This window comes from Notechis scutatus, chromosome 4 (genome assembly GCF_049901735.1).
Source record: "Notechis scutatus isolate UNSWTSFEM ecotype Mainland chromosome 4, rNotScu1.2, whole genome shotgun sequence".
NCBI lineage: Eukaryota > Metazoa > Chordata > Lepidosauria > Squamata > Elapidae > Notechis > Notechis scutatus.
This window is the reverse complement of record NC_142012.1, coordinates 88,224,825-88,250,281: the sequence shown is the minus strand read 5'-3', so window position 1 is coordinate 88,250,281 and position 25,457 is coordinate 88,224,825. Positions and strand designations below refer to the sequence as shown.

Below are 25,457 nucleotides of genomic sequence, written 5' to 3'. Positions count from 1 at the left end.
CATAACCCTGTATATCAGCCTTGTAGAATGGAAATCCTCTTTTCCTCAGCATGTTTGGTCAGCATGGGTAAAAGTTCTACATGCACTGAACCAGCCCTTGGTGAAACTTGCTAGCCAACTCTTCAGTGAGAAAGGAAGTTTTCTTCCAGATGGAAGTGCCTGGGGGAACATTATAGACTACCTGACTTCCCAAGGTCATCTTTTAATAGACACTCTCTATACTTTGAACAAGGTGATTGCACAAACCTTGCAACACTTTGCTGCAAGATGACACTCACAGAAACCTTCCTTGTGGGAAATGGAGAAAATGTCACGTTTCACGTGAGCTAGAATGTCTCTTTCGATCTTCACACTGTGTTGTATCACTATTTAAAATTTGCTTTCTGGATTAAATAGGTAATAATGTAAACATTATCGGTTTGATTGGGAATGGGAAGTGTTTATTCAAAATGCTTTCACAATCAATTGTCAATATTTGATGTCAAGGAACCCAACAGAACAATTTGAGACATTTAAGGCTTCTGCCTTTTAAGCTACCAACAACAACATGGTGTCAATCTGGCAGCTACTTAATTATAGCACCTATTTTACATCTAATTCCAAGTTTCATATTAAGTTACTCCTTTCATACCGAGTAAACTCAAAATACTTGTGCCCAAGTATACTCTTCCATACCACATTATGTCGTTAACATAACAAAAATGCTGTGTTACAGCTTAAATTTAGATATTTTATGACGTGTGAAATGCATATAATACCTTCATTGGAAGACAGACTTAAGAAATTAACACTGGGAAGGTAAATAGCCAATTTAATGAAAGCCAATATAAAACTAGTAGCAATTTTTCCAAATAAAGCATTATACTGACATCTACTGGCCTGGTGTGTCTTAGTCAATTGTACATTCTCATAAAATTTTTAAAAGTTGCTAATATATTAATGTAGGGAATAGAACATTTCAAGGATTACAAAATATGCATAATAAAACAAATATGTTTTTATATAAACCCCAATTTATCAATGTTCTATAATTTTCTTATTCTTTTCCTCAATTACTGTGCATCAAAACAGTAATAAGAACTTCCAAGAAAACTCATAATTCAAAGGGAAAAACTCTGACAAAAATTCAAGAGTGTATTTAAAAATCTTTACTGGCAAAGTTAAGTAGCATGCTATGATTTATATACCCATTTTTTTAATTAAAAAAACCCTAAATAGTCTGAAATAAAACCTAAGAATGACATCTCTATAAATAATGAAAAATGTTTGCACTAAATTTTAAAAGGAAACTTTGTAATTAAATACTTGCTATTTTTCATGAAGTTGATGAACTTTATTAGCATTCAAACTATAACCAAGTTTACCCTAAAACATTTTGCAATGCAAAATTATTTTCACTCAAGGAGTGTCTAACAAATCGAGGGCTGTGAATTACAAGCAATCTTTTGAAGCAGGCTCACACATTTATAAAACTTTATACAACCTTGCTTGGACTAAAGTATTTATACTACTAAATTAAACATGCATCACTTTCATACACTCCAGTTTCATGATTTATATTACATTATGTAACATTCTTTTTTCTCCCAGCAAGCAGCATGTTTGTCATAAGTTTGCTCCATTTTCTTTGGATGTTTGATCTTTATCTTCATTCTTCACATTATCCTATGGAAAGAGAAGACAGTGAATTAGTGAAAAGCTGCAATAACCAAATTAAGACAGTCCGGTTTTTCTATTCTCAGGAAATTTTGCAGAAGAGTTACAGAGAGCTTTACCTTCTTAAGAACCATGTGTATTTCATCCATAACTGTTGCCAGACCTTTGATGGTCTTAGTCAGCTGCCCTTCAAACTGTAGATTTGTATCTTCTGAGATCTTCAGATTTTCTTGCAGCTGGCTGAGCTCTTTTTTAACCTCTTTAATTTCTGCAGAGAGGCTTTTGTTTAAATTCTCCAAACTCAATATAGTCTTTTCATCTTCATCTGGAAAAATGGAATGATTTGTAATCTTTCAAACTGTATCTTTCTAAAACGTTAACATTATTACAGAAGGCGTAAAATACTAGGCTGATACCTTAGTCTGTGAAAGAGAGCTAGTAAGGGTTTGGTTTTTTTTAGGACATGCAGTACCTTCCACTCAGTGTTGACTCCTGAAACTGCCTGGATTAGTCTGCAGTTTTCTTGACAAAACTTGTTTGCCCTTGCCTCCTTCCTAGGGTTAAGAGGGAGGGACTCCAACCCAACCCAACCTTCAATTACTTGAATTTTTTTCATACATTCTTCTTTTAGTCTAGTGCCAATTCTTTTGGAGATATAATGCGCCTTAAGCCTTTTTCAATTCATTAAAAAAAAAATATATCACCCTCACCTGTTTTTTCTTCCAGTGACTGAAGTTTCTGTTCCATTTCACCTCGTGCTTTTTCACTCTTCTCTAATTTCTGCAAGAGACTCCCCACATCCACCATGGCTCCATTATAGACAATGAGACCGACATTTTCTTCTGATGTTTTGGATTCTTGTTTTATCGCAGGTGACGGTAGAAGCAGCCTGTTTCCTATAGGAGTTAAGAATTAGCATTATTACAATTTAATAAAACCAAGTTTTATTTCCAATAAGTGCAATAAAATGTTTTAGCCTCCAATTAATTTGGTTCTATGTGTTTGTTTTTCTTCTTACTAAAATATATATTTGTACTAAATATGTTTTTCTTACTAAAATATAAAAATATTACTGATATTTTATTTTATTATTCTTTTATTGATACATTGATTTGTATATTAAAATGTCTGGAAGTTAAATGCCTATTGTTCACCCAAAATAAACAGAAAATCTTTATCACTATCAATAGTCCTGAGAATTTATATTGATTTCCTCATTTTTCAGTTTGTTTTACAACTTTTAATATCACACTTTCTCAACATTTTTTAAAACATTAAAAATGAGTAAAACATTTTACACATAATGTCCTTTCAATTTATGAAGTTTATAAATGAACCTGAAATATGAAACTAGAAGCATAGATTATCAGCAATCAAGACAGTGATAACTATTACAAAAAAATCAAAATTAGTATGCTGGAAGTATTCTAGATTTGAAATATCTTTATTAATAAAAAATATGCTACCGAACATTTCTTCCGGCGGACTTTCTATTTCTTCTGGATTTTCTTCATCTTTAGAAGTATCTGTCAGTTTTCTATAAAAGCAAGATTCACGAAGTACTACTTTATTAAGTAGTTTCTTAACCTAAGGTTAACACAAGAAGACAGATTATTATTTTAAATATCTAAGTCTTATTCAATAAAGATATTATAGAATAAATACAACAAGCAATTCACACCATTTTTAACTTGAAATGGCTTTATTTTTTACATATTTTTCTCATAAGATTGGTCTTCAACAAGACCACAGGTAGTGTTCTCTTAATGACCTTAATTGGGACTGGCAATTCTACCATTGAGTGAAACAGTCATTAAATGGGAAACCACATGACCGCAATTCTGCTTTCAGGCTGGAAAGAGACAAGACTAGTTTCACACCTTTGACTTTTGTCTCCTAACCACACCCCATTCCTTATGAATACTTGAGTGCCTGCTTATTGTCTTGTACACATTGAAAACAATGTGATTGATCATGCTGTAGCCTGGGATCCATGTGCTAATCAAGCACCTTACAGTACTCTCTCTTTTTCTTCCGCTCTGCTGTGTGATATGGGTGGGCAGGGAAAAAAAGCAAGTGATTTCTCTGGGCAATTTCTCCTTTGCATGATCCTTTCCTGCTGCTAGAGTGATCACGTTGCTTTCAAGCATAGAAGAGCAAACAGCTTATTCTCATACAACACTTTTCTCTCCAATCAATCTGTTCAGGTGGGGTGGGACCAGTGGTCAGACATAGGGTAATGGCATACTGATTTGTTATAGTGATCATATAACTGAGGGACACTGCAAAAGCCATAAATCGCTGTAAATGGGCTACAAAGTTCTTTTTTTCAACAGTCATAATGGTTGCTGATAGTCAGGAAGGAAAGATTACAACAACGCACCTGAGCTCTTGAGAGGTGAAGTCCAAGCGTGTACAAGATCTCTTCCAAATCTTTTTCAAGAAGATATGCACAATGGCATTGATCAAAATAAACAAATGCCATCAGAAGATCTCGATTAATAGTTACCATCTGGGTCTTGTTTCTTTCCTAACAATACAGATTATAACCATTTTTGTGAATACATTTGTTTATAGAATCAGTTTATAATAGGAAAACTTAGTACAATATTATAATACTAACTACTATTACCGAGCTAAACAATGAAAAGCCTCCACTTATTATAGCAAAAAATTAAATCAAATTCAAGCAGGAATTGTTCTTTTATATATAACATATTACATAGCAAGGCAAGCTATTCAGAGTGTAGTTTTTGGGGAAAAACACATTTAGAAAATAATCAAAACCATCCAAATATAAATGAATCCAAAATATATTATAAAATTATTTAACTAGTAAATTAGGAGCTGGGGAAAAAAGGAGAGAAGGAACTTCTATAATCCTTTTTTTCTTTAATTTTTTTTGAGGGGACAGTCTTTCTTAAATATCTCCATAATCTTCATATTTTCATTTCGATCTTCAGTTTATTCTATGTATGTATATGTATTCCTTTCCATTTTTTGTTATTGTTTTACAAGTAAAAACTAAAACCAAAAAAAAGTGACAGTCCAAAATGTTTTTGCAAAATGTTCAGAATTCTTGCCTACCAGCTAAAAGAAAATAGCATTAGCAATTAACCTAACTACTTTCTGAAAACAAATTATAGCACTAATTATGGGACATAATTATTTGCGTGCCATTCCATGTGAATGGAAAAGTGCTTTCACTTTAAACACAAATTTTAAATTAAACAGAATTAAAGCATATTCCCTAGTGAATGAGCAACATAGGGACTTCCCATGTATGTACCAACGTGAAATATCATATAAGACAATCAAGCACTCTCTTATGCATGGTGCAAATCTGACATTACTGAGTCCAGATAATCAATAGTTTCCAGACACTTGTAGATTTGAGTGTTAATCAGCCAAATGGAGTAAGGCATCCTTCTCCAGGAACCTTATCCACATCCTTGAAATCTACAAGTTGAAACAAATCCAAAACAGGACCAAATGGTCACCAAAGTTACATCACTATTGCCTCCCCATACTGGAACCAAAATTGTGGATAAAGTGAAGTGGAAATAGAATGATTAAAAAAACAAAGATTAAAAAAACAGAAACTAATAATGGGGTTATATCTAGCTACAATATTTTGGTGAAAGGAAGGCAATGAAACAGTATTAAACCTGACAGAGCCAAATACCTTCTAGTGATTAAGGTGCTAGCCTAGAATTAGGAAGCTGTGAGTTCTAGTCCTGCCTTAGCATTAAAACTGTCTGGGTGACCTTGGGCCAGTCACTCTCAGCCCAACCCACCTCACAGGATTGTTGTTGTGGAGAAAATAGGTCATTACCTTGAGTTATTTGTAAACAATAATAAAGATGATGTAAAAATTAAATAATAACATACCTTATCTTTAGAAGCCCTCTCTTTGCAATGTCGATTTCCCTCCCTTCTGTCATCTCGTCTATTCATTTCCTCATCATCCCTATCTATAAAAACAGATAATAGTTTTTTTACATACTCAAAACATTTTATGCTATCAAATATATACTTTTATTTCTTAATATTGTTTATTGAACAAATAGCATCAGAACTAAAAGATACAAAAAGAAAACATGAAAAACTTGGATCTGTGATTTTTAAATATTTGGGAATTTACTTTGGTTAAAAAAATTAATTAGTCATAATTTCTTGCATATATTAAATATTTTTTCTTATTACAGTTGGCTACATAACTGCTATATTTGGTAGAAATAATGAATAAGGAAGTTTACAATGTTTCTATCCTTCTTTAAGAATATAAATTGATAGACAGTCATGTGAAAAAGGAAGTACAGCCTCCTTGAGTTCTATGGTTTTACATATCAGGACATAGTAAAAATCATCTGGTCTTTGAGTAGTTCTTAAAAGTAGGCAAATATAAAACTTCAGATGAACAACAACATGTGACATATTACCATGTCATAATTTATATTATAAAAAGAAACCCAAATGGAGAAGTCAGCAATGGCCTTAGAAGAGCAATTGTTGCTGCCCATCAATCTAGGAAAGGTTATAAGGCCATATGGTTTGTTTGGAAGGGTTGCCAGGAATGGCAGCACACCTTAGGTTTGCAAAGTTGCATCTGGACAAATCACAAGACTTCTGCAACGTTGTCCTTTGGACAGATGAGACCAAAGTAGAAATGTTTGGCCATAATGCACGGTGCCATGTTTGGTGAAAACCAAACACAGCATATCAACATATACACCTCAATACCAACTGTCAAACACGGTGGTGAAGGGGGGTTGTTTGGGTTTAGTTTTGCAGCCACAGGATTTGGGCATCTTGCAGTCATTGAGTAGATCATGAACTCCTCTGTATATAAAAGTATTCTGGAATAAAATGTGGGATCATCTGTTTGACAGCTAAAGCGTTACTGACTCTAGGTCATGCAATAGGACAATGATCTCAAGCACACCAGAAAATCTACAACAGAATCACAGAAAAAGAAAAGAATCAAATCATCCCAAAGGTGCTTTTTTCAATTTGACTTTTTGGTTTTTCTTTGAAGACATTTCACTTCTCATCCCAGAAGCTTCTTCAGTTCTGGAGCTGTGCCCTGTGTTCCTTTACTGTTTAGCACAGACACAGACTGTTGGAAGAGCTGAAGAAGCTTCTGGGATGAGAAGTGAAATGTCTTCAAAGAAAAAAACAGAAAGTCCAGTTGCCTCTTGAAAAAAGCACCTTTGGGACATTACCTGGATGACTGAGAAACTACATACACAAAAGAATCAAGATATTGTAATGGCCCAGTCAAAGATCAGATCTCAACCCAACTGAAATGCTAAGGCAGGGCCTCAGGAGGGTTGTGCATAAATTCATCCCCACAAACCTCAATTAACTGAAGCAAAGTTGTAAAGAAGAGTGGGCCAAAACTCCTCAACAATGATTTTTGAGAGGCTGATAAAGTCATACAGAAAACAATTACTTCAAATTAAAGGTGATTCTATAAGCTATTGAATCACAACATATACTAAGTTTTTCACATGTGGCTTCTCCATTTTGCCCTTTTTTTTTTGGCAAAATAAATGATGACATGGTGTAATATGTTATGCGGTGTTGTTCTTCTAAGACTGTATTTACCTATTTTTAAGAACTGCTAAGGACCAGATGGTTTTTTTATTATGTCCTGATGCATAAAACCATAAAATTCAAAAGGGTGTACTTTCTTTTCTACATGACTGTATACAATGATATATTTCCTTTCCGCTGTTTGTTTTTAATTCTTTGTACATTGTTAAGTATCTCCAAAGATATACCTATTTCTCAGCTAGATATGGACTTTTCCCTTACAAAAGGAAAAAAATATTCTACTGATACCATTTGAAAAAACAAAAATATACTAGTTCTTTTTTATTATTTTAATTCAATGTTAAGCGAGATGGGGGTTATCACTTTTATTGTTTTTTATACGAGATTTTTATATTTATATTTGTAAGTTGCCCAGAGTCACTGAGGGGGAATTGGGCAGCCATATAAATTTCCTTGAATAAATAGAATGTTAAGCATTTTTTCCACATACAACATGCAACTATACCACAATATTGGAAGTTCTGCTTCCTTTTAACTTAAAAAATATGTTCAACATACCATCATCTTCATCTTCTGCATCTTCAGCTTCCATTGGATCATATTCTTCCTGGTTATTGTCATCTTCCATTTCATCATCGTCCTTAGAATCATCTTTCCTTTTATCTTCCCTCTGTAAATAACCACAAAACATTAATACAATCCATGATTGGGCAAAATTATTTAAATCCCCATGGAACCAGTTAATAGCATGTAAATACGGTTCTAAAACTCTCAAACAAATAATAATTGCATTTTCTTATATACCACTTTTAAAACTTAACATTGAAAAGGGAAATATATTTGGGAATTCCTACCAAATAAATCTGAAAATACTGTCAATATCAGCTTAAGTTCATTTTGTTAACGTGTATGAAAAAAAAATAGTAAACACATACAAAAGAGGCAAATTGTTTCCCCAGAAAATGACACCAACCCTTTTATCATCTCTATCATCTTTTTTATCTTTATCATCGCCAGATTTTCTTCTCTTGGGCTTAGGGTCATCATTTTCATCATCTCGCTCTTCCCTTTTCTCTTTTTTCTCATCTTTCTTGGTTTTTTTGTCTTTTTTATCTTCCTTATCCGGAAGAGACAACAATGCTTTGTAGATTCGTACACCAAAATCCCTCTGAAGCATTTCATTGAAAAGTTCTGCAAATAATGAAACCTGAACAAAGAATATTGAAAGAACTAGTCATTACTTTTATATACTTATATAAAATATTATAGGTACTCCACACGGCTGTTCAAATTACAATGACTTCAGAAAGTGATTTATGACCAGTCACATCACCCCTGGGGTCATGTGATAACAATTCAGATGCTTGGCAACTGGCTTGCTTTTGTGATTTGTGACTTTTCTGACTTCTGACAAGTAGTCAATTTGGAAAGATGGGTTCGCTTAATGACAGCTTGATTAACTTAATAACCACACAATTGTTATGTGCCTAATGATTTCAGTAAAAATGTTTGTAAAATCAGGTGTGACTCGCTTAATGATTGATAGCTTAGTGACCAAAATTCCAGTCCCAACTGTGGTCATAGGGTGTGGTTAACCTCTACCACCTATTACCATACTTGTAAAAAAAAAAACAGAACAGTCAAAATTAAACAAATATTGAACTACAGTTGTAATGAAATCTGAACTTCCTAATAGAATCCTTTTCTCTCTCTCTAAATCTGGCATCAGGAACTCTCTCATTAAAAATACAAAACTGTAGAATAAAATTAAAAATCAAAATAAAAGAGTCCACTTTTAGATTAAAAAGAAACATTCACCCAATGTAATGGAAGCTGGTGGAATTCAAACATCTGAATTCCTGCAATACCAAAATGAGGAAAGAGTTACCTCGAAGGAATGTTCTTTGTTATCTTCCAGTCTATAATCCAGAAGAACACTAAGAGACATAATACTGCAGTCAAACTTCCCACTTTTGGCTGCCCAATTAGGATGCACAATGATTGCAGGTTCATCAGGCAAAACATATCTTCTCTCTCGACGCTGACGTTCTACTTCTTCTAACCGTTTCCTCTCTTCTTCCTAAAGAATGGAGAAAAACAATTTGAATGTTCTATAATCTCAACAAGAAAAAAAGAGAGAAAGTTTTAGCCCACCACATTACTGGGAAGGGAACATCTCTGTGTTCCCTGCATTCTCTGTGTGGATAGCCAATGCAATGTAAGCAATAAAATAAATCTGGGTGTAAATTGAAATCTTTATTTAGCCATAAAACATTTGAACATTGAAATAGTAGTGCTAGGAGACCTGGCTCCTCCAGAATAATTCTGGGCATGTCTCTGGAGTAGAGGTTTAGGTTCCTGTCTGACAGCAATTGGAAGGAAAGTGGACCCGGAGACAATCCCTGCCTGGGATGAACCTGAAGCTGTAGGATTCTGTCCCTCTGGAGATGCGTATAGTGCCTTGCCTAATGGCTTTTTGGAAGGCTGTCAGGATGGTTTGGAATGGGCTTTGAGTGGGCTTTTTGGAAAGGTTTGATACTTGATTTGCAGGTTTTTAAGCTTTGTTTTGATTTTTATGGCAAATGTGGGCAATCATTCTGACATTTTTACACTCCTGTATTTCTGGCATATTTTTAGATTGTTGCATGTTTGCTTATTGGAGTTTACCGAGATTATTCCTAGACAACATAAACTATTTGGAGTCAAGCAACAAAACATTAACATTTTAACATATATTATGTTAAAAAGTATGATTAGTATAGACGTAGCACTAGCACTTCGATTTATATACTGCTCCATAGTGCTTTACAGCAATTTCTAAGCTGTTTAGAGTCAGCATAATATTACCAGCAAACTGGGTCCTAATTTTACTGACCTCAGAAGGATGGAAGGCCGAGTCAATCTTGAGCAGTCAGGATCAAACTCCAGACAGTGGGCAGAGTCAGCCTGCATTCTGACCACTGTGCCATCACGCATGGATTTATATTTACATTATAAATGTAAATATAAATTATAAATGTAAATATAATTGACTTAGTTCCTTTTTATGGTTTCATCATCCTTGCTGAAGATATACAAATAATTACAAGGAAACAAATATTTTTCTGCTCTGTAGATTTACCAACAGGAACTAACTGTGAGAGAGGAGCATCCACCACTACAATTAAGCCCAGGTTCTGGTGAATTTTAAGAGTTCAAAAGATTAAGCAAGACAGGTAAAGGCTGATTTTGACATCATTGTCCTTCTCTCACACACTTAACCATTCAACTTAATTATAAATTAACACATTATGGATCAGCACATAAACATTAATTTACTAGCTATCCACCTCTTTATCGTCTTCAGACTTCCTTTCTTCTTCTTCCTCATCCTCCTTTTCAGATTTCTCCAATTCTTTCTGTTCCTCTTTTTGCTCCTCCACTTTTAGTTGTTTTGTTAGCCGGGCTATTAGCTGGGATTTCAGACCCTTCGAGCTAAGAGTCCGGCTTTCTAATTCCTTGCGTAGGTCATTCACCTAATTAATTTAAATACATAAATCAGATATGTACTTTTATACAATCAAGCACCTTGAGGAACATATCCTCATTCATTCTAAAACATAATGAAATTAAACTTTAGCAAGTAAACAAAAAATATGATAAAATTTTAAGACAGCCCCTAAAAAAAAAGCAAACGTATATTTTCCAACATTTCAGAAAAATAAACAAAAACATCCTTCAATATTTTTAAGAATTATGCCTTAAATCAGGGCTTCCCAACCTTGGCAACTTTCATGCGTGGACGCTAACTCCCAGAATTCCCCAGCCACCATTGCTGGCTGGGGAATTCTAGGAGCTGAAGTTGGCACGGTAGGAAACCTTTAAGTTTTCACTTCTTCCTAAGGATCTTCTGGAGCTGAGTTCAGGAGGGATAAAGGAAAGGGGCATCTCATTGCACATGGTTGTCTTAATACTGGATCTAGTCTTCACTGCACTTACCTTCATTGCTTTAGGATCAAGTTTGGACCAATGAGTAGGAGTAGATATTTCTTTAGCTTCCCCATCATCTTTTTCCTCTTCATCCTAAAAAAAAAATCAAAGAAAAATATTCTTCTTCAGGAAAGTATTAAAACAAAGATCCGTCTTTTTAAAATTCTGCAGCTGAAATGGGCAAGGTCACAACAGTTTCCTCAGATAGTCTTCTCCTAAAGTTACCATTTCAACAAAGCCACATACCACATTCTGCTATTTTAATAATGATCATAGTGCCTCTCTCATCAGCCAATAAGAGTCTCCTCTGTGAAACACAAAAGGGTGATAAAAAAAACCCAACAAACAACAAACATCAGGGATACACAGACATTTCTGGTCACCACTAACCACATAGCCTGTGATTTTCCCCAAATTTCAAACCACCCAAAATATTCTCATTTCGTTAGACCTTTTACAGAAACCAAGATGCCAACAGCCATACAGCCTGAAAAGGCTATGTAATTTCAACGTTTTGCCTATTTTCAAGTACCATTTTATATATATATATACATATATATATATTTTAAAGGCTAAAATATGAGAAAAAACTCAAGGTTTTTTTTTTTTTGCTTTACACAATTCTTAACACTGAATCTCACTCAACTGGTCCCAGATTCCAGCAACTAATTCTAAGATGTCAAAGGTTTGTGAATTCAATGCACAGTTTTAATTCCACCTGTTGCATCCGCATAATTCCATTTTAAGTTAGTACACTAGCTGAAGTTAAACAAAAAAGGATTCTACACTGCTGAAAGCTGGTTTACCAGTCATTGTTACCAGTTATGTTCCTTCTAGGTATGTTTGTGGTGTAGCATGTGATGTGCGTTTTGTGCCTGTGTTCCTGCGCCTGTGAGAAGCAGAAATAGAAAAAGGGATTAGCGTTCAGTGCCTGTTCTCCATCAGCCTCCTTGCGTTCACCCTGAAGCTTCTCGACCAGCTGCTGCTTGTATCCTCGGGAGAGGGTTTCCCACTCTGAGCGGGTGGGAAGGCAATGCCAAACATCCAGGAAAAATAAAACCACTGTCTCCACATGAGCTGGAACCGTACGCCCCTTGTGGGTCTCCTCAGGGCGATGGTAGCGAATCTCTGCAAAACGGTACCTGTTGCAAGGGAAGAAGCATGTTGGAAAAAAAATTCTAGAACACATTTTATAGAGCCTAGTTCACTGCAGCACATCAAGTAAAGAAACTTTGCTGCGACAACCTGAATATTTTTAAAGAAAAAAAAAAAAGCCATATATTCTCTTTGGAAAACTTGAAGAACTTATTTTAAAACAGCTGCTGAAGAATGTACATTAATTGCCAAAGGCAATGCATTGGCTAGTCCATATCAAAATGCGCAGCATTGGAACTGAATTTAGGTTTAGTAGAATTATCTTTTAAATTTGGTGTCCAACTGCTTGCAAAGCATAGACAGATGATTTAACATTGAACTAGAAAATCCAACAGAAGATATGGCTACCCCAAACATCTAATTGTAACACAAGAATAATGAAATGAAGTTTCCTTGACGATCTCCTCCAGCTATGCGTGAAATGAAAAATATTTTAACATACAGGCATTGCAAAATTCACACAACAAATACATGATTTTAAAAGCTCATTTTTCAAACCTTTGGCACCAAATCACATTTGCATTGTTAACTAGGACAGCAACTTGAGTAGTTTACCTGGATAACTACTGGATCCTGATAAAGAGAGGAAGAGGCTGGCTTGGATAAAATCATTTCAATTTATTCATGCTTCAAGTTCTCCAGAATATTCCAAAAATACAATACTTACCATTGTGTGCAAACACTTAAATCAATTCCTGTTAGGGCCCTGCAACACCGGATAGCAGTTTTAATCAGCACAGATGGGTCTTTCTCTGGGTCAGGTCCATCGAGTGACGGTGACCAATGTCCACCAATAGCCATGGCTTCATCCTTCCCTTTCATACCCACTAAAAACTAGACAAGAAAGTTACTTAATTAATACTTAGCTACAAGAAGAAAAATATCTCTGAACTGCGAAACAATGAAAGTGAAATCCTAAAGGAGTGTTGGTTGGTTTCTCTGCATTAGCAAGTATTACTGGATTTGTAGGTTTTATAGCACAGCCCTATATGACAAATTCCACGTGAATATAATTTGGTTTTATTTTAGAGTTGATGAGACTGTGACCTATAATAAAGTAGCAGTCTTGCAAAAAAGATGAGTTCAGCTTTTGTTTTCTACAATATGTTTCAGCAATGGAATAGGTTTAAACATCATTACCCATTAATTTTGCAAGATCCCTGTATACGTTCTGCCATTGGACAGAAGCTGCAGACAAAACAGATGGAAATAGTCTAATAAAATAACTTTGTGAAAGCTAGTGTAGAGTACAGGCTTAAAAATATTTTACATGGCTAAAAAGAAGCAAATGCTAACTTGACCAGCAATCTGGATTTAAGACACAAGAATGCAATTATGTTTCAAATGCACCCAGATAAGTCAACACAGAAATTCTATGTCCACGAGTGGAATTAAACTTCTCATCCGCCATATATTCAACATGATCGCTAGTGAGGAATGATGGAAACTAAAGCCACACCCCCAACTTGGATAAGGACTTTGTAAGAAAATGTTTTTACTAGAATTTCTTTTAACCTTTATAAGTCTAGCGGGGTGCTGAAAACCATCCCGGACTTCTTGTGAGTCTTCAGCAAGGGCACATGATTTGTGATAAAGATCTTCCATGCTTGGACTAGCCATAAGCATCACCTGTTAGAACAGCAAGATAAGTGTCATGTGAAATAAGCAATGCTACAAAACATAGTACAAAACCTGACCCCCCAAAGATAATTGAAGAGGCATTTGGGATGTGAAAGGGGGAGGGTCTGATTTGCTTTTTTATGCCAACCCATCAACAAATGGACAAAAACTGATGCAAATCTGAGTGACCTATATGAAAAAATATTTACATACTGTATATATTTTAAAGTGGTCAATTTAAGAAACTCAACATTACTTAAATGCTTAATTTTTGGTTCAATGCTCTTTAGATATTCAAATTACAACCTTAAAAGCATTTACACTCTACATATAAGTTTCAAAGGCCCACTAAGAGTCCATAAACAAATACAAATCAACTGTGTATTCCTATCAATTTGAAAATCAAACATTAAGTGCTCAGAATGTCAACTGCATTCCTGTTTTCTAATAAATTATGTGATGTTCAATCAATTCTTTTTATAATCATCCTGATGCAGTTACTCTTTATTTCAGGGTCAGATAGAGAAAAAGGCTGAATCCAGACCTGCTCTAGTTCCTGAGCCCTCTATTAAAAATAAAGAACACAGGGCATAAATGCTTCTGATAGAACTAAACTCTCCCTGGATTTGTAAAGAAGATGTGGCACCTGGGATGCCACACACACCTTTGCGCTGTAAAGATGATCAGCATCTGCTGGGTCCAGAACAGCTGTGTTCTTATCCAGGGGGTCGACTTCTCTTTGCATTACATAGAAATTGCAGTAGTTTCCCAGCTGAAATGGTCTTGGCATAGGAAAGGCATCTACCCAAGTAAACTGGGCATCAAAGAAGTCACTTGGAATATATAAGTTCTGGTATCGTCGCCTCAGTTCCATCATATCACAACTAAGGCTTTAAATGATAAGAATATTTATTTTACAAATGTAAAGACATCCAAACGTATAAAAAGTTCATTCTCACCAAATATAGAGCTGAGTATAAACAGTCAGTTTGGTTTGGCTTTAGAGAAAATTGTAATTTTTAAGGCTTTTTGACAGACCATATTCAGAATAGCAGCCTTTTATTATTACTTGTGTAGTCTTCATTAGCATGGACAGTTGGGTAGAATTTTAGGGGCTGTAAATAGAGCTGCAAGTCTGGAAAGGATGCTTTCTTAGATTACAATGAATAAAAATGAAGATTCTTAGCCTCACCTATTCCATACTTCAGTCTCTTTCCATAAAGAAAAGTAAAAATGAGATGCATTAAGCAACATACCAATCTAACGAGAACTTGGAAAACTGCACTGTATAACGAGGCACAACACGCCGGGGTCTTCGAGGGGATCTTTCTCTCTCTCTTCGAGGTGATCTCTCTCGAGAACGTTTCCTCTGGGGTGATCTTTCTCGTGACCTGCGCCTCTCACGCTCTCTCTCACGACTTAAAACAAACATGAAATACATTTTTTTTAATTTTAGTCTCTGTGACATTAGGAATGCACCAAACACAGTCTATCATTCCAGCAGCAGGAATTGCCAACGAAATTTAAATAATATTCCTATACATTTCCTTTTATCAAAATATTGCTTTTATCTTTAAATAATTATCCATGAAAGAAAATTAACTGGAATTTTATAACACACCTTCTATCATCTTTTCTGTTAGCCATGGGGTCTCCTCTGTCATTCCGGCCTGAAAATCTAGGTGGTGGATCTAATCTTCGGGCTGGCTGAGGCTGTGAAACTATTCGAACAGGAGGCTGTAGCAAACCAGCTTTTTGGGGTGGGGTGGGGGGGAAGGAAACCACAAGTTTTAAAAAACTTTTTCATAATAGTGTGTTAATAAAACAAAACTATTGGATTACTTTCTGTATTTTCAAGGCGGGAAGGTGCAGAAATACCTTCTAATAAATCAAAGCCTTCATTAAGCCAGATTTAACACATCAGGGATGAAACAATTTATTATGGATATACTGAATAACAAACTCAGTTGTGGCTTGTAATTTGCTGCAAATGCCAACAGCAGGATCCAGCAATAGTTAACATAGCCATAGCACTTACTTATATGCCGCTTCATAGTGCATTACAACCCTATAAAAGCTGTTTAGAGTCAGCATATTGCCCCCAACAATCTGGGTCCTCATATGGGGATCGTTTGGAATTTTGTACATCACCCATGAGTTTACATTGATAAATGCATACAAAGGGAAACAATTTGTTCTTCCCTTCTAGTGCAGGGACGTTGCTAACAGATGACCTGGGAACTTTAGAATAAACTTCTGATCCCTTCCCGGTCAGGTGGCAGTAGAGAAGTTTTCTGTTCAAGCCACCGATGACAAAACACAAACTGATGATGATAATGTCTGGCCCATTTATGTTCCCGAGCAGCACATGAAAACATACTGTACCTCATATTAACCAAAAGTCCCAAGTCATGCTTCAGGGAATACCTTTCTGTTGTGGCTGCTGCAATAACGGCTGGGGTTGTGCCTGAAGCAAAGGTGTTATAGAACCGGCTGATATTTGTGCCTGCAAGAGAGGCTGGGGCTGCGCCTGGACGCTGAACGCAGGCTGCTGGGCGATGGGTTGGAGCCCTGGTGGAGGAGTCTTGAGTAAAGGCTGGGTCTGAGTTTGGTTCTAGTAAGGAAAAAAAAGAACATCATGTGGCTCAGCTTCACCTCAGAGGTGCCAATAACAATAGATTGGAAAGTCCATTTTGTCAAATGGGCGGCTGTGTGAATTTGGACAAATGAATGGACAAGAGCTTAGCGTACCTGGTTTGGTAGTGTTTGAATTCGCTGTGCGTTCCATTTGAAAGGCATATTAGGATTATATGTGGCTTCTACCAAAACACGGTCTCCAGCTTGAGGAGTCTTCCCTTTAACAGCGCTGCAGAATTAAAGAAGGCCACAATATTGGCTTTATGCCACTACTCTCTTCAGGTAAAACTGATTCTTAAACTAAAAAAAAAAATCTAGCTATATTTGCTGGGTGGAATAGGTTTCAGAAAAAGAGACATGGGACTAGTTGAGGATTTTAAAAACCAAACCAATTAAGTTAAAAAAAAAAAAAAAAGAACACTTCTGTCTGCAACCTTTTGTTTACATCTTCTTGGAAGCATCTGGGGCATAGTTCACTACTGAAATACAATTCATTATTCATGCTGCCATCAATTATGTACAAACCAGAGATTAACCTACCTGAGTTGGAAGAACACATCTTCGTCAACAAAACCAAAATTGTCATGGAGCTTGGTAACCACCCCAGTGAAGACCCGCTGTTTCTGGGGCTGGGTCTGCTGCTGACTTGACCGTGGTGCTGGATACGAAACAGTTATCTGTGCTGCTGGTTGAGGTGTAGAGAGGCTAAGGCTTGTTGGCAATGCCACAGCTGGCTGAATAAAAAAAAAAAATGAAGCGGGAAGCCTTATAAGCATTCAGAGCTTGCTAAATGTTAGGAACTAACCAATATTCTGGTAAAGAGTGGTACCAAGTGATGGAATGGCATCTGTCAGAAGCACAAAGAAGGCAAGATGACCATCTTAAAAAGGGTTTTCCCCCCCCCTTCCTATCTGTAAACCACAAGAATCTCAGGTAGGTTAACCAATGCATCAGAAATCCAACCTGCACATAAGGCAGCCTTTTCCACCAAACCAACGCAAGAGGTAGAGGGATGGTTTTGAAGAAACAGCTGTTCAGTAAGCAGGATGGGTGTATGACGCATCCATTGATACTTCCATTTAATTTTGTAAGCAAATAAACATCTTATATGAGATATTCACTGTGTGAATTTTGTCTTAGGACAAAAGACAACCAGTATTAATAATTAACTGGAAGCTAAAAAGGAAGCTTAATCTTTGTCATCTTAAGCATCTTCCATATAAAAGCACATTCAGATTTCAAATTTTTCCCTATTTTATTTTGTTACTGCCAATTCAACAATATATTGTAATTTTTACACTCATTCTAGTCGCCTAAATGCCTTTTCACCCAGCTTTGTAAAGATGCACCTGTATTTTTTTAATGTATCATGTATCAAAATAATTATTTTTACCATTAAGCATTCTGTTATTTAGAAAGTGAAAGCAATTTGCTCTGAAAAAAAATACTAATTTCATTTTTTAAACAACTTTAAAATATTTTCAAATGATATTGTTTGAAATTCAAAGCATACATATTTGAAGTTAATTCCATTGGATTAAAAATGTAAAACTACCAAATATATCTGATACTTTATTTTAAAATATGAACTACCCAACATAAAACTACTAATTCTTCCAAGTAACGGTGTAATGGAAAAAAAGAGAAAGCATTATATACAAAATAAAAATGGGATATAAATTTGATAAATAAATATTACCCTAGAAAAATATTTCTCTCTCCCTCTGTGTGTGTGTGTGTGTGTGTGTGTGTGTAACTGCAAAATCTATCATACTTACACATATTAGGTTTTATGACAAGAGAATTTTTAAAAAGCTAACTTACCTGAGTTAAAAGTGTTTGCTGAGGCTGCTGCAACTTAAAAAATAAACAAGATAATTAGTTTTTATACTGCACACTTTCTGATTCCACCTGTATTTACATACATAAAATATTGCAAAATATTACATTGCTTATGCCTGCTTTCTACCTTGGCATAGCAAGGTTACAAATTCCATGAAAACATGTATAACACTATTATGTTATAACATTTTAAACACTATTATGTAACTTAACATTTCCCATTTTATGTTGAATTGTTCAACCTCTTCAAGGAGAAAATTATACAAAGGAATAAGAACATCTTTCATTAAAGGATAAGAAAATGTTTCCTTTTTTGTGTTATTTAAAGCATGCTTCTCCCTTTACTACTCTATATGGAAGAAATTCAATGATGCTGATGACAGCTGGTTTGCCTATAAAACTGTATATGCACCCAGACTATATTATTCACATAAAGCTATCCTTTTTTTTATTTTTATAGAAAAGATATTCCAACTATCCAAACTAATAGCAATATTTTCCAAATCTTCAATATATTTTTCTACGTTCAATATAAGCTAAATATATCTACTTCATGCATTCATTATTAAATAGTATATAAAAAGTGACTAAATCCATGACAAATGATGCTTCTTGATACAGCAAGCAATGGTGCTATATATATTAATAAGCCTTTCATGGGCTTAAAGGCATAAGGTAGTCCTCAACATGACAATTGAACCCTAATTGTTTGTTGCAAAGCGAAAATTAAATCAATTTTGCTCCATTTTATTACCTTTCTTGCCAGTTAAGTGAATCATTGCAGTTGTTAAATTAGTAACACAGTTGTTAAGTGAATCTGGTTTGCCCACTGATTTTGCTTGTCAGAAGGTCACAAAAGGTGACCCGGGACACTACAATGTCATAAATGTGAGTCAGTCGCCAAGCATCTGAATTTTGATCACATGACCATAAGGATGCTGCAACAGCCGTAAGTGTGAAAAGAGATCATAAATCACTTTTTTCAGTGACATTATAACTTTGAATGGGTCATTAAATGAACTGTTGTAAGTCGAGGACTACCTGTATTTAACTTTAAAAGTCTCCTTTGGGTCACACTGGACTCCTATAACTTGTCAATGTAGTTTTTTTGACACCAATACAAACATGCTTTGTTTAAAATATACTTTGTGGCCTTCTGCCTAGTCCTTAAAAAAAGCCCAATTCAGACACAACAAAACTATAAAGAGTTACACAAACCTGCTGTTGTACGCTATAGAGGGTCTGCTGAGGTTGTGAATATTGCTGAAAAACATACAAACTGGGAATAACTAAAATATATATACACAAAAATATATTGCCACATAACAATCTCAGATAATTACATGTAAAATAAAATTAAGCTATTGCTCTAGTTAACAAAACATTGGTAATATTTTCCTAGGAACATAAAACTGAACTGAAATACAGAAATATTTTTTCTCAAATATCACTCTAGATTCTACAACATGAATGGATATGTATGGAACTCAATTTAATAAAATGAATAGCAGTTGCCCAAAAGCATAAATATTAATTTAACAGTCCCTCTTAATTCTGTTTTCATTTACATCACTTATTTGGGAAGAAGGAAATCAAATGCTTGAATATTTTTGTTTAAAGTTTGTGTATGGCTCTTGATTTCCAAAATCACATTTCTAAATGAACCAAGTCAAATTGTGGGCTCAAACTACTTCTGGCTCAAAATAGGATCTTCAAAGCAGATTAGATGAAACTTGCAGAGTCCTATTAAGTAGCAATGTGTAATATGTTTTCCCCAAATGTACAGAGGATCTCTATTGTACATGTACAGACTTAATATGCAGTACTTCCTCCAAAATAAAAATTATCCAATTCTGCTGCTTATTCTTTGACGTTATCATGGGCTACATTGGGTGAAAGGCTGTTCCTTTTACCTGCTGTAATGCGGCAGCTGCAGCTGCAGCTTGCTGTTGCAAAGCAGCTGTCTGAGTGAGCTGATAGTTCGTTGGACTCTGAGTACTGAGTCCTGCCGCCAATGCAGTTTGCTGTGTATATATTGTAGGAGATGCTCCAAGTAATGAAGGCTGTTGTACACCCAGAGCAGCTGAAAGGAAAGAGCTGAGCATTAGGAAATCCTAATTTTGATTAATGGGATTGCAAGTCAAATCCAGCACTATAGATTTTAACAGCATCAAGATTTTGTAGAACAACTGATTCCTCTTTGCATTTTGAAAGGTGCAACTGCAGTTTTAAATTGAAACAAAAATATTTCCTTTCAAATAGACGGTGTTGAATATACAATGCTGGCAAAATATGTATTTACTTAAACATGGAATGCAAATTTAATACATTAGGCCTGTTTTACATTAGAATTAATGACCACTCTGTATAAATTCAGGTGATCACATAGAATTCAATTCTTCTTACCAATGAGTACAGTACCTTGATAAAGAAGAAAGATCTTACTTCAACAAATCACTTGCTTTCTGATGGAAATGCTACAAAAGGCCAAATAGCCTTGCCATCTTAGTTTAGGAACGCGTTTGACATTTTAAATGAGCATCACAGCAGAGAAAATTGCTCCAAAGTAATTAAATAGGCTTTCTGAAATTAGTTCCATCTTTTTATAATCTTTTTTATTCATCTACTTCATGTTAATGTGTGGCTTCCTCTCTCCTGTTGTTGCTTATCTGCATAAAATGACAGATCTTTTTCTAATTCACAAAATTCCAAAGTATTCATTAAATATTGTACTTGTGTTCACCTATGAACACCTTCTAAAATGATTCCAGAAACATTCGTACACTGTATATAATTGCCCTTTGTGCTATTTATCTCTTTGCTGAATATTGAACCTTCAAATAGTTAACTGTAGGCCTTAAGAAATAAAATGTAAGAAAGGCCAATCAACATCATTGGAACACAAACATTATGCTCTGTAAATAATGGTTTATATTCACCATGATCTGAACCATAAGAACATAATTAAACCTGCTGGATCAGACCAAGGCATACTTCATTCCAAAATTCTGTTTCTATCAGGGGCCAAAATGATACTTTACAACAGGTGCTTGTAAGCAGGAAATGACATATGCTTCCCCTGCCGATACATTTAGCAACCACAATTTGGTCATTAAGTGAAACAGTCACCAAGAAAAACCACAATTGTGCTTACACTCCGAGTTCAACTTTCCCTTGTTTTACAAACCTAAAAAGCTTGTAAATGAGAGGATTGACACAACCGTTACCCTCTCCTGGGAATTAGCCTGGCAGTTTATTTTTATATTTATTAAGGAGTTTTATGTGGCTGCCCAGCTCACAGTGACTCAAGGCAGCATACAAAGACCCCCAATACAAAACTCATTACTCCTCCCATCTAGATTGTCATGATAACAATAAGCTTTGCACCGGGCAGGCATCACCATGCCTCAGGACTGCTGGTCAGAACTAAGCTTTTGCCTGAGGAAGGTGGGTCAGTTACTCAGGCAGAAAAAAATAGTCTAACCCAGGCTTGTCCAACCCGCGGCCCACGGGCCGCATGCGGCCCAGGTCACCTCGTAATGCGGCCCAGTGCCCACCCCAACCCTGGCAAGAGCCAGCGAGGAGGAGGAAGAGAGGCAGGCGCGAGGCGGGGCGAGGTGAGTGCCATGCCAAGCAGCAACAGAAAAGGCGGGCGGCGCCTTTGCTGCTTCTGCCCCTGCCGCCGCCGCCGCTTCTGCCCCCCCCCGCCACCGCTTCTGCCCCCACCACCGCCGCTGCTGCCGCTGCTTCTGCCCCTGCCGCCGCTGCTGCTGCACCGAGCCTCCCGGTCCTCGCCTTCCAGTCCTGCCGCATCCAGCCGGGCCATTTGCAGGAGGAGAGGTAGGCGCGAGGCGGGCGAGCTTTCTTCCCCCCCCCCCCCCCCCCCAAATTAATAAAAAAGAAATAATTTTAATAAATAATTAATAATAAATAATAAAAATAATTTATAATTTATTATATAATTTTATAATATAATTATTTTATAATAATTTATTATATGTGCGGCCCAAACCAAATTTTCATCTTCTAATGTGGCCCAGGGAAGGTGGAAGGTTGGACACCCCTGGTCTAACCCAATAAGTCAACAGCTCTCCTTAAATGCATCTGAACAGCTTCACAAATTTAGCAGTACCAGATAAAAATTCTCTGTTCTTGTTTACTCTCTTCTTCCTAAAGACTAAAGGCTAGAACTAAGCCACCATGACTTAAATACTTGTTAAAACAAACCACAATTCAGCAAATTTAACTTGCACAGCCTTCAGACTTTAAGCAGTTCATCAAGAATATTGAATGTTGAACAGCTTGTGTTGTTATATATTTGACAAGATTCAATTGTATAACTGAATATCACTATCTAAAATAGATATGAAGCCAAAAATAGATGTTTTAAAAGATAGCTAAGCATATTTTTGTTACATAATAAATCGAACAAAAGAGGGGGACTGTAAAAATAAAATAGGGAAAAATATAACTAAAAATAGCATGTATGTTTCAGAGATTTCCTGATCAGAGAAAATCAAGAAAAAAGCAATCAGACATATTGATATAAAAGCTTACAACTGCTTCTCCACAATGTTAGTCATTCATTCATATGAAAGTGTAACTTATTTCCTATTCAAAATTAATATCTGCATTGTTTTCAATCCACTTAAAATGTTTTTCAAAGCTAATCTTTTTACATTTGTTTTATTTCCATTTACTCAGACAATCAGAAAGGAATCAGTAGTAGTAATTGTTTAAGAAAGTGGAAACTGACCTGGCTGAGAAACTGCTGTAGCTGTAAACTGAGTAGCCCAGGGGGGATTCTTCTGTCCTCCAAACTGTGCCATTGTGAGAGGTAAAATTCTTCTGCCTGTTTAGTTTCTTAAAAAAAAAAAAGCCCTGACCATTAGCACTTTAACATGCAGCTAATTCCTGGATCATGGACAAAATTAGCTATCTATGTGTGACATACATATGCATTTACATTTGATTTATATGGCTGCCAAGTATAAAGCAATTCTGGACATCTTCCAATTGTACAGAAGCAGGAAAGTAAGAGAGAAACAGAACAATGAAATAAAAAAGGAAAAAGAATAGTCAGTCACGGCCAGACATTGTAGAGTCTATTCAAAAATATTTTATTGTAAAGAGTTTCATCTTGCACAGTGGCTAATGACAGGGGAAGCACCAAGTATTCAGGATTTTACTGTACACAGTGCCGGCAGGATAGGGACTATCTGAACCTCTGAGGGAAGGGATGATGTTCTATGGACAGCTGCCATAATAGAGAAGGTCTGTCCCCTAGGTTTTGCCAGGAAAGAAGGGACTTGAACTATGCCTTCCTGCTGGATTCTCTTGGAACAAGCTGAGGCAATTGGAGATAGGCAGTCTTACAAATGATCTGGCCAGTATGTGAAGATCCTTATAGATGAAAACTATGTTTATTCTATGTCTGTGGAGATTCTGAGTCATCCACTACATAGTTGTCTCAAAGGTGCTTTTTTCTTCAAAAGGCAACTGGATTGTTTTTACCTTGAAGAAAAAAAAACATTTCACTTCTCATCCAAGAAGCTTCATCAGTTCAGATGGTGGGGGAGGGGGCAAATGGAAGGAGGATAGTAACTGAATTACTCCAAATTTATTCTTCCACCGCCCTCCATCAAAACTGATGAAGCTTCTTGGGTGAAAAGTGAAAAATTTTCTTCTTAAAGGAAAAAACAGTCCGGTTGCCTTTTGAAGAAAAAAAAGCACCTTTGAGACAACTGCTTGCTCTAATAAGAGAAACCATGACAAACCGGATGTCTTGAGAAAGGAAGCGATAGTAAATACTTCCCGTGAAAAATACAAATAAACTTTGGTTCTCACAAAATTTCATCTATTAGCTCTACTTATTATATACAAACACACCAAAATCTGATCAGTAACAAGTAGAGTATATATAGTCCATCTTCAAACAGAGTGACTCATCAAGAACACTTTTCAGTTGTTCTTCTAGTAAGAAAATGCATCTCCAGTATGATCCAGCAGCTGTGCTTACAACAGACACTGAACAAGGCAGCCAAATACATGTAACCAAGTATATGAAGCCCAAGTGATCACTTGGTGATTTGATATGTCATGCAAATCTAGAAAATTAATTCAGTCATTAAGCATCCCATATTAATCCCGCCAGTACCGTCGTGGATAATAATGGTGTGGCAATTAAAGCAAATATGTCACCCAGATGGACGTAGCAAAAATTGCTAGTGCAGACAAATGACTTACAGAAGTTTCTCAACAAAAGAAAGTGGAGCTGAAAAGAAAAATAAACCAAGAAAGCAGTTGGCATTAAGGAAAGCACATCATCACACCCAGGTTATACATGAAAACACAATATCCACTGCCAGACAGTCCTACAAATAGAAGAGAAATTAAAAAACAAAAACAAAACAGGCGTTCAAAAAAAAATATTCAGATCCAGAACTGGAAGTTCTCACGCTCGTTGCGAAAAAGCTAAACGGGGCTGTCCTGGCCTAAGCAGAATAGCAAGGCTGATTCACTCAGTCCCAATTCCCCCTTTGAGTAAAAACGCGCGTGGAATCAACCCCACACAAAGAAAAGGTGCTCAATAGTGAATTTGTGGGATGCAAAGGACTGCGAGAGAGAATAGTAACAAAGAAGAAACTCTCCCGCTGGTTTAACGGCAAAGGTTCCGCGAAAGGGCAAAGGCGGGCCTCTTGGGGTCCCGGGTCAGAGCGGTCGGCCTCCGCCTTGCTCAGGGAAGCATCCTTAGTGGCGAGGGGAAAGAACCTCAGCCCGCCGCTTCCCCACGGCCCGTCCACAACGCGGGGCTGAGGCCTGCCGCCCCAGGAGAGCTTCTCCCGCACTCTTCACCCAAGCCTGCTCTGAGGAAACACGAAGGCTTTTCCCCCTTCCCCGAAAGGACGGGCCCGGCTCCCCGCTCCCGCGCAAATTAAATCGCGCCGCTCTCTTTACCTGAAAAGGGCCGAAGGCGGACACGGAGAAGCCATTTCAAATTCCTCCAGCACCCCTCAGGC

At 36.3% G+C, this 25,457-nt stretch overlaps 1 protein-coding gene and 1 non-coding gene across 5 annotated transcripts; both read right to left on the bottom strand.

Moving 5' to 3' along the window:
* Positions 1-418: 418 nt before the first annotated feature.
* Positions 419-25,457, bottom strand: CCAR1 (cell division cycle and apoptosis regulator 1). 4 transcript variants are annotated; one of them, XM_087964062.1, is made up of 26 exons: positions 25,396-25,457; positions 24,685-24,712; positions 23,195-23,301; positions 20,352-20,521; positions 19,657-19,701; positions 18,421-18,453; positions 17,137-17,330; positions 16,711-16,825; positions 16,387-16,573; positions 15,581-15,710; positions 15,216-15,377; positions 14,624-14,849; positions 13,855-13,968; positions 13,007-13,173; positions 12,116-12,326; positions 11,194-11,277; positions 10,545-10,730; positions 9,104-9,295; positions 8,189-8,422; positions 7,774-7,885; positions 5,548-5,630; positions 4,040-4,186; positions 3,123-3,243; positions 2,367-2,552; positions 1,776-1,981; positions 419-1,665 (listed from the first exon to the last, which is right to left on the bottom strand). In XM_087964062.1, the coding sequence occupies exons 3-26, from the start codon at positions 23,265-23,267 to the stop codon at positions 1,606-1,608; spliced, it is 3,438 nt and encodes a 1,145-aa protein (XP_087820188.1). In that variant the 5' UTR covers positions 23,268-23,301; positions 24,685-24,712; positions 25,396-25,457; the 3' UTR covers positions 419-1,605. The 4 variants fall into 4 exon arrangements, with proteins under 4 accessions (XP_087820188.1, XP_087820189.1, XP_026528601.2 ...); XM_087964063.1 differs by having other exon boundaries at positions 18,421-18,447; XM_026672816.2 differs by lacking the exon at positions 24,685-24,712.
* On the bottom strand, positions 13,419-13,481 carry LOC113415432 (small nucleolar RNA SNORD98). Its single transcript, XR_003371306.1, has one exon. It is a non-coding gene; the product is annotated as a small nucleolar RNA SNORD98 (small nucleolar RNA).